This window comes from Poecile atricapillus, chromosome 6 (genome assembly GCF_030490865.1).
Source record: "Poecile atricapillus isolate bPoeAtr1 chromosome 6, bPoeAtr1.hap1, whole genome shotgun sequence".
Lineage (NCBI taxonomy): Eukaryota > Metazoa > Chordata > Aves > Passeriformes > Paridae > Poecile > Poecile atricapillus.
The window spans coordinates 26007268-26028019 of NC_081254.1; the positions used below are offsets into that span (position 1 = coordinate 26007268).

The 20752-nt window shown below is 41.8% G+C and overlaps 1 protein-coding gene across 4 annotated transcripts in view; it reads left to right on the forward strand.

Annotated features, from left to right (window-relative positions):
- CNNM2 (cyclin and CBS domain divalent metal cation transport mediator 2) overlaps positions 1-20752 on the forward strand; it is a 118700-nt gene that overhangs the window by 88320 nt on the left and 9628 nt on the right. The window contains exons 2-7 of one of the 4 annotated variants that reach the window (XM_058841094.1): positions 2724-2867; positions 8669-8806; positions 10997-11166; positions 13807-13900; positions 16269-16334; positions 19985-20169. In XM_058841094.1, coding sequence (XP_058697077.1) covers positions 2724-2867; positions 8669-8806; positions 10997-11166; positions 13807-13900; positions 16269-16334; positions 19985-20169 — 797 coding nt within the window. Of the gene's footprint in view, positions 1-2723; positions 2868-8668; positions 8807-8981; positions 9047-10996; positions 11167-13806; positions 13901-16268; positions 16335-19984; positions 20170-20752 lie in introns of those variants that run through there. The other 3 variants (XM_058841095.1, XR_009277830.1, XM_058841096.1) reach the window with 3 other exon arrangements.

Genomic DNA, 20752 nt, shown 5'->3' on the forward strand with positions numbered 1-20752 from the left:
TATTTAATAATGAGGGTAGAACTGGAGATTGATACTACCCACCAATATCCAGTGATGATGACAAGTTTCAGTGGTCTTAATACTTTGGGTGATAAGTAAAAAACCCTTAAAATTGGACATTATGGCAGGTCCAGAAAAAAAGTGTTTCTAGCCTTCTTTTTCATTGTAGAAAGTGCAAAATGCCTGATACCTCTACATAACTCCTGTCTTATCAGCTCACTTTGCTTAAGAGAGTAGCAGCAGTGTAGATTTTGGTCACTCATTTCTCACATTAGATGCTGTTGCTTGGATCAGAGTCCTGCAGCTGCTCAAATGGGGAGAATATAATATATTTTAGTGATGCTTCATTCTCGGTGGGGACCACTCTGGTGGGAAAGGCATGCAACTTGTTTTGTGGATGAAACTTGAGCAGTACTTCCCATTGTATTCCAGCTCCACAGGTCCTTCCCCAGTCCCATTTTCATAAATCTCTGATGTTGCTTGTAGATGGGTTCAGGACTCCATTGTAAGAAAAAAAATTTCAAATTTCATTACCTCGTTCAGCATTATCATAGGCAGTGCAGAAGTGGAGGAAAAGGCTGGAATTTGATGATTTTTATTAAGGCTGAAGCATGAGTGGATAGCATTGTGTTTTGGCATTTTTGATTGGTTTGTTTGTTTAATTTAACCCATTTCAACAGATCTTACTACTTACTAATATGTGAGAACAGATATCCTGAGGAATTAGCACCTGAATAGGCATATGCTAATGAGCTGCTGTGGTCTTCTCCCAAGAGGTTTTGGGGTGGGGGCGGCTCCTCCTGGGGGATTTTGGGGTGGGGGCGGCCCTTCCCGAGGGTTTTTGGGGTGGTGGCGGCTCCTCCCTGATAGAAACGGTTCTTGAAGGAGTAATGTCTTTTGACTTGAAAGCAAATATACTAATATCTGAGCAGGCACTGGGAAATAAATTAGAATATTTGTTTTGTCTGTGTAATTTTTTTTTTTTTGTGCTGCAGCTCTTATTTAACATTGCTATGTTGAAAGGTTATAATTGGAGTAATATATTACAGGGGAATTGCAGTAATAATAGCACTTAAATCTTTCACGTTTTTCTAAAGTCACTTTAATGCTGTTCATTGAGCAGTAGAAAGAGCTGGAAGTTTTGCAAGGAATGCAGAGAAATAAAACCTGTAAAACCTGGCACAGTGAAAGACTTTCAGTACAATATGAATGTTGATACTTCAAAAATCACAAATCATCTTTCTATTAATTCGCTGTAGAATAAGGCCTCCTCAAGATAAGACTCAGCAGTGCTGTGTAGTTGGTATTTAAAGTATGTCCATCTGCATCTAAACGAGTAGCTCCAAGACAATCAGATTATGCAGTAGTTACTTTGGTGAGAATATCGCCTAAGTGGAATGGAAACTTCATTTTGAGTCTAATATTAGACCCTGCTTTGGAAAATTCCTTTTAAATGATCACAAGCTGGGAATAGCAAAAGAATTTAACTTTCGACAGACAGCATTCACCAAGAATTTGTTTTTAACTGCTTATGTTGGGTCCCTGGGAAAGCAGATGTGAAAAACTAACCAAAGTGAATTGACTTGACCTGGTGCAATGTTTATATCAGTAGTTGATAAGTTTTCCTCCCTCGTCTAATTTGTTCAGGATATTTTCATTCTTTAAGCATGAGTAAGTCTGGGTTGGAATAGTTTGAATGCTTGTTAGTTTAATAATCTGAATCTTAAAACAGGCAGACATTATTGCCTATAAAGGGGTCTAAGCGAAGTTGAACTATTTTGGTTGTCTTCCACAGTTGGGGGTAAGTATAATTTTTGAGACCAGCAAAGAAGAGTGTGAGACACTGTTTCTTACCTCCTGATAGTTCAGAAAGCTTACTGATGTCTGTGTGCTTGTACTGCAAAATGCCACTTACATTTGATGGACCCTTTGAATGACAGCTGCCAACCAAAGGTATCAAGGCCAGTTTGAAGGGTCATGATGACGATGATGATATTCTTACCATCATTATTCCTAAGGCAGAAAGGACGTTAGGAATTCATTGTGAATGATGCACAGCTCAGGAATCTTTAGAACTACTGCTAAATCTCTGCTTTTCTCTTTGTTGATCAGACAGTTGCTTTGAATATATTAATTAATTAATTAATTCCTAAATGAGGTGTCATCACCCTATATGAATATATAAATAAATCATTTTTGAGGAAGAGAGAGGAAAAAGAGGAGCTGCGGGATGGGGCTGACTCTTCCCTAGCTCTATCCTGTCCCTGTGCTTCTGTGGTTTGGTCATTGTTACTGTTTTTATCAGACTTGAGGAAAACAGCCGTGGGATCTCACTGTAAAGGAGGGTTCCAGCCTGGCCTTCTCTGCCAATGCATGAGACAAGAAGCAGAACAACAAGATAGTATGATGAATTCAATGCCAGGGCAATAGTTTTGCTGGGAAAGACATCATAACAAGAACACTGATTTCTTTAGCTCTCTTTTAGAGCATAAGGTGGATTTATGTGATGCAGGAATGTGTATCTCAGACAGAAATCAGATTATGATTTTAAGCATCCGTTAAACTTTGCCCCTTAACTTTGTCCCTTAAACTTTTTTCATAAAGCCTGACACCAACCTTTTTGTCTTTTTATCTATACCTGCATGTCTCTACTTCTGCTGTAATTTCTTCTGATCATTCAGAAATTCCTAAAATGTCTAAATTGCCGATCTCTCTCCTTGCAGGCAAGTCTCACCTGGCAATAGTGCAAAGAGTAAACAATGAAGGAGAAGGGGATCCTTTTTATGAAGTCCTGGGAATTGTCACTTTAGAAGATGTGATTGAAGAGATCATCAAGTCTGAAATTCTGGATGAAACAGATCTATACAGTAAGTAGAAATATTTGCAGTTTGTTTGTAGATGAGAAGAAAGACTCCATCCAGGAGCAATTGTATTTATAGCTGTGTTTTGAGAGATGTTACGATGCTGATTTAAAATCTCAGTAGTCAAATTGTTGAAGAAGTTGCTGTAACAAAATGACCTGCAGATCCCTCAGATGGTCAAAGTAATTTTTGTTTTTCAGCATAGGAACCTCACTCTTTAGGCTTTGTTAATACAGAAGCAGGACAAGTTTCTTTTATTTGATCCTTTTACCAGGGAGGTTTACATCTGCAACAATCTGCTCTATCCTGCCAGCTGCTCACCACTGAGGCTTGTTAAACCTTTCTGTTACAGTGATTGTGATCTCCCACATTTTCCCCTATCGTCCCTCTGCCTCAAGGGCCTGTAGTCCATGTACTACCATACTTCAGCAAGAGGCAGGCGAATACCATGCCTCAAGAAACAGGAATGGAGTCTCTTCAGAATATCTGTCACTCATTGAAAAATCTTGAGAATGGAAAATCTTCCTCAAGGCTGAAAACCAGCCTGTCCTAAATGCCTTCCCTTTTTATAACTCAGCACAGCTCCTTTCTTCTTTGTGTTAATGTCTATTGAGGAAGATGATGCTGCAGGTCAACCATTACCTGGGACTTGAGAGATCTGGACCCTTTTCTTTCCCAGAATAAAGCTTGGCCAGTTGCCTAAAGTATCTCCCTGCATCTGCACAATCTGGCCTGTGCATACAGGACTTCCTTTCAGCCATTCTTTATCTGTCTTATCTGCAGTTTGATCACTTGCTGGCAGATGCTATTTTTCACCATGTGTTTGCGTGCAGCACAAGGATGTCTCCAGATTCTATTACAGTAGAAATAATAATTTTAAGTATCTTTAACGCTGTCCAGCTCTCCTTTGCTTTCTTTCTCTTTCCTTATGGAAAGGATCGGAATGTTTCTACAGCATTTTTTCAGGCCAACCCAAGCGTCTTCTATCCTCCCTCCAAGCCAAATGCCCAATGAGCACTTTATACTATGGGATAAACTTGTTTTTACCTGAAGTGCTTTCTGTACCTAGTCAGTATTTTATCAGTGTTTATGTACCCAAATGTTCATGTAAATCACAGTTGTGTTTCACCATGTGCTGAACAGTCTAATTACTATGTAAATCACAGAAGTCCAGTTAGTATCGATTTCTTCTCAAACCTTCACAAATGAATTGTTGGGCTAATCAGTTACAACATAATGCAGTACAAAACTTCCTTTTGTACTCCAAAAAGATCCTATCTTTACATTTGAGATATTTACATCCCTCTGTGAGGGTAGACTCTGCATATGCTTTCAATTTTCCTCCCCGCCTTGTTTGTTAAGAGAAAACACATAGATCATGCTGTGTTGTTCTTCAGGACAAAAAAAGCTTTGCCAATAGGATGTTAGAGGGCAAGGAAATGAGAATTTAATTTTAATTTTACTACTTGAAGGCTTCCTATATTAACAAAATAGAGCTGGTGAATATTGAGTTCACTTGAAACTCTCCTTCCTGGGATAATTTTATTGAAAATTCCTCGTTCAGATCAGGAAGGAAACTTCCTAGGCTTCCTGGAGGATGCAGGAAATTTTTGTGGGTGACTCCTACTAAGTACCATGAAGAACTTCTAATTTTTTTTTGAAGCACTGGAGGTCATTCCACTGTTTAGACTGAAGGATACTGTAGCGGTAAGGGAGAGAGCAGAAATCCCAAGAAAATTCGAGGATCACAGGAAGTGTGAGAGGGTTTGGACTTGGGCAGTCAACCTCCAGTTGGTTTGGTGATAAGAACATGTATGAGAACATAGGTTTATTGAAGGTACTTTATTACCCATGATATGTTAAGGCAGGTTATTTTTGGTGTTGCTATTACAGTGTCAATGTTAGTAACCCCACCTCTGATTCTCTTCATTATTATAGCAGTCTGTCTCACTCAGCTCAGAACAAGTCAGCTTGAAACCCTTGGACTAATTTGCTCTGTACTAGGTGTTTACTTTAAAAAAGAGCTTTTGAAAAATTCTGGCAGCGTTGTTACACTTTGTTCTGAAGTTTTAAAAATGTTTTGTTTTGCTTTGGTGGAAACTTGAAATTTGATGAAATGGCTGACCTTGGTGTTGGAGCTGTGCCTTTCTGTTGTTTCCATTAAAAACCATTTGAACTGTGTTAAGGTGGAAGCAATAGTATATTTACAGGTTTTTTGCTGAAAGCTGCTCTCACTGCTGAACTCTGCAGCTGAATTTCTGGAGGGTGCCAAATAAATGTGTGTTATGTTTTCATGTGGCTCTATTCTGCTGTGGCTTGCAGAGATGTTGGGAGCAAGGAGAAGATGGGAGCAGGAAAAATTATTAAATATGTTTGACACATTAACATCTGGGTGGACTGAGTACTTCTTTGTACTGGGAATGCTGAAAGGGTGGATAGATGATATTGCTGTCATGACACATGACACATTTCAGCCTATGTCATGATGAAGAGCTGCCAATGTGTTTGTCTCTTAGTACTGGAAAGTTGTAGCATTTTTTCATGGTTGGCACACTACAGGAATCTGTCCTGTGCTGCCATAGCTCTAGCCATGGTAGGAGAGCATTTCTCAACTTTCCCAGAGGCCCAAGAGAGAAAGCTGTATGTTCTGTGTTAGACTACACAGACTGCTTGCTCATTCTTCTGGTCCAGGTTGGACTGGTGGCCTGTCTTATTTAGCTCTTTTTGCTTGAAGATGAGTTTCATCATCTCTGTCATGTCTGGAGCTTACTGCAAATGTCTGCGCTGTCCTAAAGACAAAAAGCACAGAGAGCAAGGACTTTCCCCAGCAATTGCCTGGATGCATTTGCAGTGCCCGTCAATCTGCCCGCCTCTCCAACTGAATGGGTGATCTGAGGTTTGAACTGCCTGCTCTGTAGCTGTCTCCAGTCCAAGCAGGCTTCTTCAAGGAAATTAATGCAAGAATTCATTATGTTATGCATCAGGCATCAAAGTTTAGGATTATTACAAGAGATATCACAGCCTTAATTTTGTTTTGACCACTCATCCTCTGGAGCTGTCTACCTCAGCCCAGAGTTCATGGTCAAGCTTGTTACCTATGATTTGAAGGAGAAATCTAAATATGCCCAGAACCTACTGAAGATATCTCACCAGAAGTTGTAGTGAGAATATCCCTTATGCATCTCATTGTTCATGTTGCAAAACCAAACAGCATCTCAGCACTCTGTAAGCAGAGATCACTTCAGCTTGCCAAGATAACTTGAGTGCCCGCATCTCCATCTCACTTACCGGAGAAAGGACAGACAGGAAATACCTGGTTCAGATTCAATTACATTGGTCACAATCCAGTCCGTGGTTCTTATGTCTTATAAGAAGCTCAAAAGTTGTTTGGATAGAAAAGAACAATTTAAGACCATCCCTTGCAAAAATAAGCCAAGATAATGGCTTTAAGCCATGTGGCTCTGCTATAACCATGTAACATTTTTCTTGAGGGAAGGTTTTTGGATAAGCTGCCAAGGAAAAAAATAGGAGGAGTTGAAATTGCCCATCATTTGAGTAAGAGCCTGAGTCTCTTACCTCGATGACCGTTATGGACAGGAAGATTTAAGGCATCTTCCCGTTGTATGATGCTGGTCTTGTTTTCAAGTACCAGTAGTGCAGTGTGAAGCCTGCAGTGTTACAGCTCTTTCAAAGGAAAGGCACAGAGATGTTTCCCTGTCCCAGGGCCAACACTTGTGATTTTTGCCTCCTTAAAGAGAGCAATGATGGAGCTTCTTGTGAGAAAACACCTCAGATACAGTGCTTTAAAAATAACATTCTCTGAGCTTTTCAGAAAAAGCAGTTTATATTCTTTTTATCTCTTACAAGAGGTAGGACCTACTGAGAGCTTCTAGGCAACTTTTTTTCTTACTAATTTTCCATTGCTTTGGTATGCATCTTTCCTTTAACTGAAAATACAGATAAGGTCTGTCTCAAATTATATTCCTAAGGCAGGGGTTGTTTTTAGTCTGTAGCTGCTCCCTTCAGTGGTTTCTATTCCTGCATTTGGAAGAGAAACTGCACTCCCTGATGTAGTCCAAGTCTTGGGTAAAGTACTACTAGAGTAAGAGACTTCCGCTTTCAAAGAAGAAAAGGGGCATGGGTCATCATTGTTCTTCTCCATGTGCCTGGGAACAAGTATCTCAAGCTTTCTAATTTGCACTACTCACAGAATATGCTCTAGATGTCTCAGACAGGTAAATTACTGCCAGTACACTATTGCTGTTGAGTCTGCAATAGTCCTGTAGTGGAGGCATGTTCCTGGAAGCTGAGGATCTAGATGTACTCATGTCTAAAAGACTAGGTGACTTGGGAAAATTTAGAAGCCTATAAATTACCAGTATTGTGTGTTTCCAAGCCTCAAACTCAGCCACTCTGAGCCTTCTGTAGTCTGTAGCATGTATATGGACTTGTAAAGGGCTCCAGATCTCAGTGGCTTCCAGTGCATCACTTTATTCATCTTTGCATGTATAACTCAAAATCTGAAAAAGCACCTGGGAGTATGTGCAGTTTCACAGTGTCAGCTTCACCTACAACTCTTTGTGTGCCTGCCCAAGTCCTGTGCCAGAGCTGCCTGTGATCCCTCAGAAGTCCAGTTATTTTACACCAATGGACTAAGGGGCTGATAGACAAGTAGCTGCAGTATTCTTAGGATCTTCCCCCTCCAAGGCCCTAGAACCTGAGCTGTGTCTCATCTCTGAGGGGCTCACAGGAATTGCCTCAACACTTGGGTTTCCTGCACTCTGTGGAGCTCAGAGCTGTCTGACAGCATTCTGCTGCTTATAGCCACTGCCACCCTACATGTGGTGTCACCAGAGAGGAGCAGCACCCTGCCATCCTGAGCAGAGACTCTCCTCCCTGGAACCGATGTATACCATACCCCAATGTACCTGTAGCTGTCCACCTACCTGGTTTCCTAAACATTTTGGGGCATCAGCTCAGGAGGTGGATGGTAATTCTTGGGTTGTTTGTGTCTCTTTCTTGTTGTCTTCCACAAATGCAGATTCCTCACCACAGAGCCTGTTTTAAGATGCAGATGAACCAAGTGGCAAGTTTTTAGCTGAATAAAGGACAGGAGTCCAGGATCACTAGCAGGCAAATACCTATATCTGAATTTCTGAAGTTATTCTGTACTTTATTCTGGCTTCAGTGCCTGTAAAGTGGCCAGAGATTCCCACCTTCAGCCTGTATACCTTGCCAGCTTTTACTGAAGTTTAGGCAAGACAAAAGAAACTGCATATACCAGACATTGGGAATACTTCAGTCAAAGGCATACAGATTTTGCCACAGCTGTGCAAAGTCACTGAAGCCAATGGTAGAGCAAAAGAAATAATTTGTTGTCTATTTCTTCTGTGTACGTGCTGGGAATTTTCTACAGAATGAATATGTAAAAAACATCTATCACAGCTATGCTTGTAAAACAACATCTTTTGGTTGGTGAGCAGGACTTCTCCCCACCTGAAGTGTAACATGCAGAGCTGCTCTGCAATCAGGTGTTTGCAAGCAGAGACTTTCCCGTGACCAAGGTGACAAAGATGTGACAGAGGCTGGGGTGCCTGGCTGTGCAGGACAGGGGCTTATGGCCACACAGCTCCTGGCTGTCTGTGGTTTGGGCTGTGTGATGGTGAGCTGGGCTTTGCAGAGGGGTCTTCCTGCACCTTGTGCTCCGCGTGGCCACCCTGGCTGACTCTGGCCAGCATGGTTCATGTTGGACCCCGTTCTAACAGAAATCGCTTCCTTCCTTTCTTCTCCCACCCTCCCTTCCCCAGCTGATAACAAGACGAAAAAGAAAGTAGCTCATCGGGACAGGAAGCAGGACTTCTCTGCCTTCAAGCAGACAGACAGCGAGATGAAGGTTAAAATATCACCGCAGCTCCTCCTGGCAATGCACCGGTTCCTGGCAACAGGCAAGTGCGGGTTATCTCTTTTTGTGATCATGCCAGAGCCTCGGAGGCAGTTTGTCAGCAAAGGCCGGTGAGGTGGGTGGGACAGTACAGGCGGGAAGGGAGGCTGGATTGTGGGGTGACAAGTAATGCCACTGTTGTGTTTTTCTTTTTAAATTCTCTCCTCTCCTGTGTTCAGTGTCGGCATGAACCCTCTGAGACATATACCAGGGGTGGACCAGTAACTTTAAATTGGTCTGAAAGGTAAGGATGAATGCCAAGTGCCGCACTGCATGTCTAGAGTCCGTCAGATTAACGACTAGCAAGTACACCCCATTAGGAAGAGCTCAGGGAACAAACCAAAGAGGACTCGATACCACTGGCCAGCTGGCTGTAATTGCACTCTGGCGCCTTCTCCAGAAAGAGATGCTGGACTTTTTGCAGGAAGGTCTAAACCTGTTCCATGAGGCTTTATGACTCCAAGTGAAAAACTCTCCTGACACATTTAATGCAGACTGCACAGGTGGTTGAACTGTACTCTTTAAAATGGATTTCTGTCTGGCTTGTGTGACCTCCGTTGATGACTTCAGAGGTTTCAGAGGACAGTTGTCTCCATCCCAGAACACCTTGATGTTTTAGCCCTTGAGTGGGCAGAGAGACCAGGGCCTTGAATGGTTTCTTGCAGCTGGTATTGCCTTTCATCGTAAACTCGGTCCTTTCACCTCAGAGATGAGGCCCTTAAACAGGAGAGCTTGTGGAAAAATGCCTTCCTATTGCTTGTGCTGTCTCTCTTTGACATATAAAGACTTGCCACATGCAGGCCTTTGAGATGGTCATCTTTCGCTGCCGTGTTCAACATATATTCGTGGGTGGAAAATTTATAAAGTTGCTTTGTCTGAAGTTTGCCAGCTCCACTTGGAAGTTAGTACTTCCCCTCCTCTAAGATGCAGTAACTGCCTGCCTAGATGCTCCTAGTCTGTCTTCATGCTTTATTTTGCCTCTGTGACTTGAAAGAAATATGTACGTGATCGGTTATCACATCTCAGCTGAGGGGCAGTAGTTCCTTAGAAGGCTCGGATTCCTACAGCTCATGTGCACATGAGCGTGTCCTTGGTGCAAGGAAGCAGTTCAACAGGAAGATGTGGATTTAACAGCAAGCAAGGCGTTGGTGTAGTGTACAAGACTCGATGGAGTTCCATAAACACCTGCTCAACAGACATAGTCTTACAGTGCTGCTTCTCTACTTGTTTTGTGGATGAAAGGATTGTGTAGCTTAAATACAGGTCTGTCCATGAAGCCACTGCTAAAAAAGATGAAAGCTACAGTTCTGGTTTCTCTGTTCTAAATTGAGAATAGTATCTTTAGCAGATGATGGGTTGTTAATGGTCCTGTTCTGAAATGAGGTGTTGGGAAAGCTTATCAATTTGCATGTGTAATTCTCATCGTCCCTGGTTTACCTCTCCCACACAAGGATGAGCTTTTCTACTTCAAACAGCTCCAGCTGGAAACACTGAAGATCAAGTGGATAGGGATTGTGTTCTGTGTGTCAGGCTTTAATCCCACATGGTTTGAACTGACCTGTACTTTCCCTCACTTTGAGTAATAACTCTTCCCATATGAACCATGGCAGCCCCAGTCGTGTCTGATTTGTGTAGAGCATCTCTCTAGAGCAACTTTCTAGGCCCCAGGCAGTAATTATTTTATTTTATTTTATTTTATTTTATTTTATTTTATTTTATTTTATTTTATTTTATTTTATTTTATTTTATTTTATTTTATTTTATTTTATTTATTTAATTTTTTTTTATTTATTTTTTTTTTAATAAAGTGCAATAAATGCAGTGACTTTAACAGCTTTTAGGGAAGGAAAAACAAATTCAATTTCTGTGCCCCAGCTGTAAAGCTCTTTCATTTATACAACTCTGTGACTCAGAACTCTCAAAAGGGCAAGACCATCTTTTTCTTTTCCCTTTCAGATGAAGACATGATTTTTGGTTCTTTTGAAAAATACTTCAGTAATGGAAGTTGGGGTGTTACTGTGTTTTTCCCTTCCCCTTTACAAACCTAACAGTCTCAAAAGACAGGAAACCTGCAATTCCATAATGGATTTCTCTGCATTTGTGTGTCTTTTATAGGCAAATGCTTATTAATGGGTATTTCTAACGTCTTGCCAGGCTTATGAGGTGTAATGCCTAGTTGTATCTTGTGTTATAGAAGTAGAAGCATTTGGTCCATCCCAGATGTCAGAGAAGATCCTTCTCAGGCTGCTAAAACATCCCAACGTCATCCAGGAGCTGAAATATGATGAGAAGAACAAGAAGGCCCCAGAACACTACCTCTACCAGCGAAACAAGCCCGTCGACTACTTTGTTCTCATTTTACAGGTCAGGCGTGTGATTGTGTAGATATATGCAAAACCTTTTATCTCCTGATATATCCCCCTCTATACCTGTTCCAGCTGTTGAAGTTTGTCTTCTTTCAAACATGGGAGGGGAACTATGGCACCTGGGAAGTGTTCCTGCCTCCTTTGTGACCTTGCCAACCTTGAAGAGCTCACTCAGCTTCTTTCACCCTCAGTTAAACCAGTTGTGAAGGATAAAATGCACTTCCCACTTCCAATCATCTGCCAAGAAATGACATTTTTCTGTGCAGTTTTGATGTTTGTACCTGAGGTGTAGTGAGAAGGACAGGTTTCAGTGGGGGCCTTGTGCCATCTACTGAACTGATGTCATCTCCTGCTGCAGCCCAGCAGAATGCAGACCCTGGGAACGCTGCCATCCAAACCTTTATCCTGCCCTGCGATCCCTGCACTTGTGTGGCTTTTAGATTGGAGCCCTGGTGGTGTGGGAGGACTGTTTTCTGTGTGCTCTGTACAGGATTGCTTCCAGTGCTGGCATCTCCCAGGTTTTCTTATCAGACAGGAATGGTTGAATGGCTTAGCTAAAGCTTTACACAGAAATTTAGTTTCAATCTAGCACCATTTCAACAGGAATAATCTTTTCAGAGAAATTTTGCTGGAAAGGTTCTCTGTCTGGCACAACTGAAAATCAGTCTTGGTCATAAAAGCACAGGCATTGTAGCTGAAATTTTGACACAAGGCCTGAAACCTTAGCATGGCCTTTAAAATAGAAAAAGGGAGGGCACAAGTTTTAACACTATGTGATAAACAGCTATGAGAGCACTGGGATATTATATTGAGGAGTCAACATAATTCTGAAGTTAATTTTTCCCCAAGAGTTTGAGGAGGCGTTGGTAGCTCTTTAACTGCTCTTTCTTACATACTGAATTGTTACAATCTGAAATATTCCAAAGGCAAGATAATCCTCCTGATGTAATGCTGCAAAGATGTAAATGGAGGACATGGGGATACAAAAGAACAATCAGTTCTTTCTGACCTATTTCACAATCAATAAATATTTAGCAAACACAACATGCCAGGTCTATAATGCATTTGGAAAACTAAGTGTTGCAGTAAATATATGCTACAAAAATGGTAACAAGGTTGGTTCTGCCAAGATCAAGAGGGGATAAATACTCTGCTTTTGTTATTTAAATGGACTTGGACTTAGTCTCTCACATGGAGGGACCAAGAATGCCTTCACAGTAAATGCATGCCAGTAAACAATTAAATGTATATTCTTTTTGTGTGTAACTAGTCTTTGTCTGGATGACAGAATTGTACCTTTTGGAAGGCTTATAATGAAGAAATAAGCTACTTTTGTGTTGTAGAGTGAAATTGGTTTTAAAAGGGATTTATATGAAGCTGTTGCTTCTGATAGCAGGAAAGTGGATTTGTGAGCTGGGCACTCTCTTCCTGCTAGGCAGATTTTGTGCTTTTTCTCATCTGGGAGAGTTAGATAAAATGACTTGGTATTGGGGCTCCTGCAGGTTGAGTTCATTATCACCTTTTTCTGCCCTTGTCCAGTACTGTAAATTTAAAGGCATGATTATTTATTTTAAATGGGACTTAATGAAATAAAATTAGAAATTAATTCTACCCTGTTGGCCTCATTTTCACCCAATCGTGTTCAGATGATGTTCAGTCTTCTTAGAACACCTGGGATGGGCAGTCTGTCTCCCCTTCCCAACCTAGCCAGAGGAAGAGCATTGCAGGTAAATGATGTTGTTGGCCTGAAATTCCAAATTTTGCATAGTTCTGCCTGAAAGCTGGATGAGATCTCTTCTATCTGCAGTGGCGTGCTGTGAGTCTCAGTGCAGTAAGGATGAACATGAAAAACAGACCCCACTTAAAAGACTATTATTTTTGGCTACAGAGTAACTGCGATGTTTCACAGCTACGTTTGATGTGGTGGGTACTGTTCTGGAGTCCTATGTTGGACATAATGTAATATATTTGGCTGAGGCCACATCAGAAACAGGGGTACTTGCGTGGTGGTGTAGTTTTGTACCGCTTGGGAAGCACTGGGGAGCACTTGCTGGCAAGACTCTGTGAAAGAGCAGGATCTTAAGGGTGCTGGAATCTGTAAAACTGCTAGAAATCAAGATGACCAAAGTGGCCCCAAGGCTGCTCCTTCAAGAATAAGGGCTTTGCTTCTGGGGGAATCTCAGTGGTGTAGGCAGCTAGCTCCTCACACATTTTCTCTCATCTCCCTTCCTGTGTTTGTCTTAGAGGGAATTCTGTGTGAATGTGAGCTATGCCTCAAAATGTCTAGGTGCTTCAAGATCCCAGATGATTGTGCTGTGTTCAAGCTTGTTGTGCTACTGGGGGAGTACTTTTTCACTTTGCAGTAAAGGAAAACAGCCTGGAAACACTTGGAGCAGGGCAATAGTCCCAGCCCAAAGCTGTGTGGTGATCCTGATCCTGATCCGCTGCAGAGATTTTTGCTGGCCACAAGGCATCAAAGACCAGGGTAGCTCAGGGCACAAATGCCTGTTACAAACTGCAGGGACCATGACACTGCTTAGGGATGTCAGGCAAAAGTACATTTCAGGGCTCAAGTCTGATCCTGTGCCTTGAGACCCATGGTCCCTTTTAATTGCAGCTCTCTCCTTTTCCTTAACAGGGGAAAGTGGAAGTGGAGGCTGGGAAAGAGGGGATGAAGTTTGAAGCTGGTGCTTTTTCCTACTATGGGGTGATGGCCCTCACAGCATCACCAGGTAGGTCTCTTCTGCTTCTGGAACAGTCTCAGCTCCTGCACAGTCCTGCTTGGCTGTGTCTGTGGGGCTGACGGGATTGGCACCTCCTTGCCAGCACAGCCTGCCACACTGTCCCTGGTGGGGATGCTGGTGCTGACTCCAGAACCCAGCAGCTGGCAGTGGTTTGCCAGCTCCCGGAGGATCCCGGTGAGCGTTGACTTTAGCGAGGAATGTGGTTGGTACTGGTGGAAAGCTTTGTAGTTTTGCTCGTGGCAGGGGAACAGGGAATGAATTAACAGGAATAAATAATTAGTGGCAGAGGGACATCTAGTGGTGTGAGGAGCAACCGCCCGGTTAGTTTGGGGATAGTTCTCTTTACCAGTCTTGTGCCTGAAGCTGTCTTGAGAGAAAGGATGGAACAGTGCCAGAAAAGCAATTCCTGCTGTCAGCTTGTGTGGAAATGTACCTGAGAAATCAGCGAGGGGGAAGAGGTGGTGCCTGAGGGTGAGTGTGAGCCACCTATAAGCGCACAAGTGGTAGCCACACAAGCCACCACTTCACTGGCACAGGCAGGGAATTCTCATATAATCTACCAAGAGTTGGCTCCAGTGCTGCATTTCAGCATTTACTGATGTATTTTATTGCCTGCAGTGTCACCACTTAGGTCATGACCTCATCTGGAAATGTGCAGCCCTGCTGGGTGAGCTGGGGCGCTGGAGCTGGTGTTGGCCTTCTGCTGACACAAAGCCACTTGTTCAGCTCTAGGGGGAGATGTTTCTCATGCTGAAATTGTGTCCTGTCACAGGAGGATTTACATTCCACTTGAGAAGCAGTTTGTTTTAATTGCACACTCGGGAGTGCTCCCTTTACATATGTGTACCTGTGTGTATGTACACTATCAAATGGTGGTGGAATGGAAATGGTTTTGTGAGGTATGAGTGTAACCTTGTTAGACTCTACAATCAGCAGCAGTTCTCTGGACCTCTGTGAGCTCACTTTTACAGGCAAGACTAATTCCTTAATTATGTGCACTTTAATTTGGTTAGTAGCTTACACTTTTTGAGATTTGAGAGATTTTGAAGCATGCAGAGCACTGGTTGGATTTTATCTCAGTAATAGCACCCATGTTCATGAGGAATTGTGACACATGTACAGCTACATTATACCCTGAGCTTTTGCAATATGGGCCAGGCATGGAGCCAGGGTGGTCAGGCATGGTCACTTCTACCAAGCTTACACTTGGAAATCATCTGTGGCATCTCTGTTTTGCCAGCATTGTTCAGTTTGAATGTTTTCATGTATTCTTGGGTTTTGGGTTTGTTTTGTTTTTCTAATGTTCCTAACCCTCCTTCCAGCTGCCCCAAGTCCTATCAGGTCAAATGGTCTTCTCTCTTGTGTAACCTGAAATCCATCTTTATAAGAATATGCACTGCTTTAAAGTAATCTTGGCCAATCTTGAATTTACCTTCAACTGGTTGGCTTTGTTTTTTTAGTTTTTGTTTTTTGTTTTTTTTACCTGTAGTGAATCCCTCATTTGTTGGCTTTGCCTCCAGGTTCAGGGAATTTGTTTATGATGTCTTGAGGCATCCTGAGATTTCTGTTGAGATCAGCTTATAAAAATAAGTTCCTGTTGCTGTGTAGACAGGAAAGCTCAGGGAAAGTTTAAGTTATTGTGGAATGAAAGAAAACTCTTCTGTATGTCCTAAATAAACTACACATGCTTGCTCTCCCCACCTGGAAGATGAAGCCACTACCAAGGGAGTAAGACACTAAAACGAAACCATAAAAAAACAGCCCCACAAACAAAACTACAGAAAACAAACAAACAAACAAGAAAAGACTGAAGGTTTTTTCTTTAACTGCAGATGGGAAGGGATTTGCAGGAATGGTGAGCAGTATGATACCCATCCCAACAGGGATGAGCTTGGAGAATCACACCGTGCTTGATATTTTACTGGAAACTTGAAAAACTATGAAGTATCCTTTGGTTTTATTTCTGTTATTTGACTCCCATAAGGAAGAGCACCCTGAATGTTTTCTGGCTTGTTTTAATTCTTGCCTTCCAGGCTGGAGTGGGCACCACTGCTCCTTTTGAACTCTTTCAAAACATGAGTGTACTTTGATGGACTATTTGGTTCTGGATAATCATTTAAAAAGCAAGTGAAAATTACTCACTTCACTCCAATTCCTTGGTCTTGCTTTTTGGTTTATTCCTAAATTTGACTGTGTTTTTTGGTTTTGCTTTTGTTTTAACCCTTTGCTTTTTCACAGTTGATTTGCACTTCTGGTTTTAGTTCGTCAGTTTGTCAGCTGGCTCCTTCCCCTGTCAAGTGTGGATAGCAGCCGCCTTTCTGGTCGTGATCTCATCCTTTTTCTCTCCCTCTTCTAGTTCCCTTGTCCCTGTCTCGTACCTTTGTTGTCAGCAGAACAGAGTTGTTAGCAGCAGGTTCTCCAGGTAAATCTGCATGCTTCTATTTTCACCATTCTTGTGACTGCTCTGATGCCATAAAAAGTCAGCTGCAGTCTGTATTTGTCTGACCCCTTTGCTTGTTAGGGAGAAGTCCAGCACAGAATTGTGCCTCACAGGTAGGTATCCTGAACTTTTGTTTATGGTAACTGGTCAGCCATCAAAATGGGAAGAACTAAAAACACATTTAAGAAAATGTATTTGGTAATGTGTGCTTGTTCTTTTCTCTCATGTGGATGCTGGTGGAAAATCAGGAGGGGAGATTTTTTTGGAAGAATGTATTCTCCCCCAATCTGAGGCATAAAAAATTCTGAAGAAAACGCATTTGGCAGAGGAGAATGTCTGCTGCTAAACTGCCATAAAAGGAAAACTTATTTAATGGAAATATTTTATATTCTCATATGGGTAAATGCTATGGTTCGTATACAGTCTGGCCATTTCAATTCCTGGAAAGCTTTGAGCTTTCTCTCAACGAGGTTAATGCCAGGGGCCAGCACAGTGATCTGCTGAGTGCATGGATTTGCAATGGAATGCACAAGAAGGTTGTGGGAGCATTTTCTGGTTCCTGTTGTACTTAAGACCTTTCCTTGCTGTATCACCAAGCTGACTGGCACAGAAATTCCTTAGGAGAGCAGAGACCAAGAAAGGAACAAACTGGGCCAAAAAGAGCTCTGAGATGTGGTTGAGAGATTGTAAATTGGGAAGCATCAAGAACTGAGCTGCCTGCATGGAGTGGTTGGGAAAAACAGAAACCCATTAAGAAAGTCTGTAGGAAAAGAAGAGTCCTAAAATAGTTTGGGCCACAGTGAGCGTATGTCTTCCTTTTGAAGTTTTTTCCAGTTTTCTTCAGTCTTTCCCCAGAATTAAAAGCAAACAAGATGATGATGTGCATATTTAAGTGAAACATCTCTGAAAGATTAATATATATCATACATTTTATACACTTTCACCATCTGCTTCCTGTATTACACCCTTTTTCTTAACTTTAGAGAATGTATTTCATCACTGGTCCCTAAATTATCTTCATACACGTTCTGAACAACGACAGGTTTGTTGCCTTGCGGGAGATTATTTTCCTGCCATGTTAAAGTTTCCTGCTGCTAAACACCAAAGAAGGGGGAGAAACTTAGTCTTTCTTTAATTGAACTACCTGATGTCTCTCTTTTAAGCTTGGCTACTTTGATTATCTTTCTTGGCTTGGTTCTTTTGTTTTGCCAGGTCTTCTTTTTTCACTTTTATTTTTCCTTTTGCATTCTACAAATAAATATACACTTTGCACAGGTTGTTTCCAGTATAAATGCCAAGCATACTTTCATAGCTTTTTCCCCAGTTAAATAAAAAAAAATTACAAAAAATAAACAAGGGAAAATAATAGTGGGAAGAATCTCCTTTGTAAGAACTGATAGTGTAAACCTGGTCACTGTCACGATGTGGTAGCAGTTTTGAAATTCAGACCTTTTATGGGGTGCTTATGAAAATAATCCTGCTGTTTAAACACAATTTCATAATACACTTGTACTGATGTCCATCTTGTGGCTTGTGCTCTTTATCCCCTCTATAGAAAGGGGAGGAGTGTAGGAAAATCTGGGTAGAGAAGCTCTAACATGGACCTGCCTGGTGTTTGTTCCTTCTGTACCCTTTCCTCTTCATTATCTTCTCTTCTCCTTTCCTGAACTGAATGCCATCCAGAAATCATGTTGTTTCCCTCACATTTTTAGAAATCATACCTTTTTGTTCTGTCCTTTTGTCTCACGTCTCCCTTTTTTTTCTTATAATGCTTTGCCATGTTGCTCTATATCCTTTGTTTTTTATTAGTAATGTACTGTAAGATCCCTGGTGGAAAGAAAAGGCAGATGCAAGTCACACTGGTGTAAAGTTGTTCCAGATGGAAGCCTTTATCCCAAGCAGCAGCGATGCTGTTCTTGTCACACACAGCCATATTTTTGTATACAGGTGGGAAAGAGGAAAATTCATCCAGCCTTCACAGTTCCTTGTTCTCCAGTGGGAAATTCATCATCAAGCCTTGTGTGCAGGTAGAGTTTTGGCTCCTGGCTGGAGTTATTGCAGCCTGCTGTGGCTTTGAAGTTGGCACAGAGGAAAACCTTGCAAGGCTCTGAGTGTTTCCACCTAAGCCTGCACTTGGTGTTGCCATAGGCACTGGAGAATATGGAATTCTGCACTAATTCCATAGTGCAGAAATGGTGGGGAAATTAAGAAGTTGTCAGAACATATACTTTTTTGTTTCCCTTTTTAAAATTGCTAGAAAGACAACATCAGAAAGATTTAAAGTGGGGAATAAGAATCAGAAATATCAGGAATAAGAAATACAATTCTGCATTCTAGTATTAGTTTTAGGAAAGGCTGGATTCAGAGATGTGGAACAGGCTGTGTCATTTGGACAGGGAGATATACTTTTAGTGATTAAGTGGCAAAGGTAGGGTTAAATTTAAGGGAGTTTTTTTATTTTTTAGGAATAAAATTATATGTAGAAAAGTCTTCAAAAAAAGCATTTGAAAGGCTTTTAAGGATATTTTTGTTGATTTGTTCAAAGAGACTTTATCTTAACATTATATGAAAATGATCTTTCAGCTTGAGAATGGGGATCATGTGGTGAGTAGCATATTTTACATCAAGTTTGAATTTGGGCTGGCTGAATGAGTTTAAGTGCATTAAGATACAAAAATTCTCTGATCCCAAAGATAGTTCTTTGATCAGTATGTACTGTGTGTGTGCCCAGGGTGCAGCCCTTCTGCAGGAGGGTTTGGAATCTCTCTTAGGATGTATTTCTGCCCTCCTATCTTCTGGGTCCCTGCGTGGGTGGAAGCCACAGATGCAGCATGTCTGTGGTGTCCTGAAAGCACGTTTTGCTTTGGATAGGCTGTGTCCAGTCACACTCACAGGGGACAGCTGCAAGGTCTTCAAGTGAAACCCTGCAGGACTTCAAGGCCAGTGGTGGAAAATGATGTCTGTAGTGTTCTCCTTTCCTGGACACAGATTTTTCTCTGTAGCATGGACTGTTTTGCCTATGTCACTGGCTGGCATGTACTACATGGAGTTTTCTTTCCTTCATTGAGGTTTTGCAACTTCAAGCACTGAGGAAATGTTGAAGTAATTGTCATGTGCACTGCACTTTGGTCCACTGAGGACTCTGTTACTCCTGCTGAAAATGTGTGCTCTAGCTCAGGGAAAAGGTATATGTAGGTATCAGATGAAATAAAGGGCAGTAAGGTTCAGCTAGGACTGACTGTGGATGAAAGTAACAATGATTAAGGAAAAAGATATGTTAAGCATGGTCTGGCTATCAAGAACTCCTGTAAGAGAGCTGTGGGAAGTTACCTTTCTGTGGTAGTTTCTGCTCACTGGCTGAAGCACTGTGTTCTCAGGGCATGTTTGTTGCAGCATAAACAAGTACTGGTTTGTTTAGGGCATACTCAGTGATGCTGGCTCCCAGCTCTGGACTGAAAATGTACCATTTTTCAGGATAATTTGGTTGTTTAGCCACATATCTACTTATGAATGGATTAAGCATTTGCAGTTTATTTGTGCTACATCACAATTTGTTACGTCCTTTTGAAACTGGTGACTTTAAAGTTTTTCTACTTGATTTAAGAAATCTCTTGCTCTTGCCTGTTTCTTAGCTGAAAACAAGTCTCCACCTCGGCCCTGTGGCTTGAATCACTCAGACTCTTTAAACCGGAGCGATCGCATCGATGCAGTGACCCCGACGTTAGGGAGCAGCAACAACCAGCTGAACGCGTCCTTCCTCCAAGTGTATGTTCCAGACTACTCAGTGAAAGCCCTCACAGACATTCAGTTTGTCAAGGTAGGAAAAAAGCTAGAAAGACCCCGCTGGAAAGTCGGGCTTGGCTGGTAGGATGGAGAGCCTGGGGAAGGGAATTCCCTCTAAATTCCTCTGTGAGTAAATAGCTTTATGAGAGCAGCTGTTTAAAAGTTACTTTAAACTACTTTTTTTCCAGTATCTGCTGTCCACTGATTTGTCTTCACTGTTCTTCTCATTTAGGCTTGTAAGTAGGTTGGTCACATAATTTTCTGGATTTCAGGTCCTTTGAGGAAATAGTATAGAAAATAACCTCTGCTTTTAGTCAGATGTATCCTCGTGAAGCTTTTGGACCCATCTGAAATGGAGACCTTTCATTATCAGACACTGTCCTTTTCTAAAGGATGAGACATGTACTGTTGGTTGCAGTTTTTATTCACTTCTGATTTTGGTTTCAGTTTGGGGTTCTTGATCTTACTTTCCGACTTGCCATCCTTCTTCTGCTTGGAGAAGTCTTGGACATTTCTCTTTATCTTAACTTCACATGTATTAGGCTCATGTCTCATATTACCAGTGAGTTGCTGCATGAAATAAAGCTCTGTCCCCCAGCATGGTGCATCCCACGCTG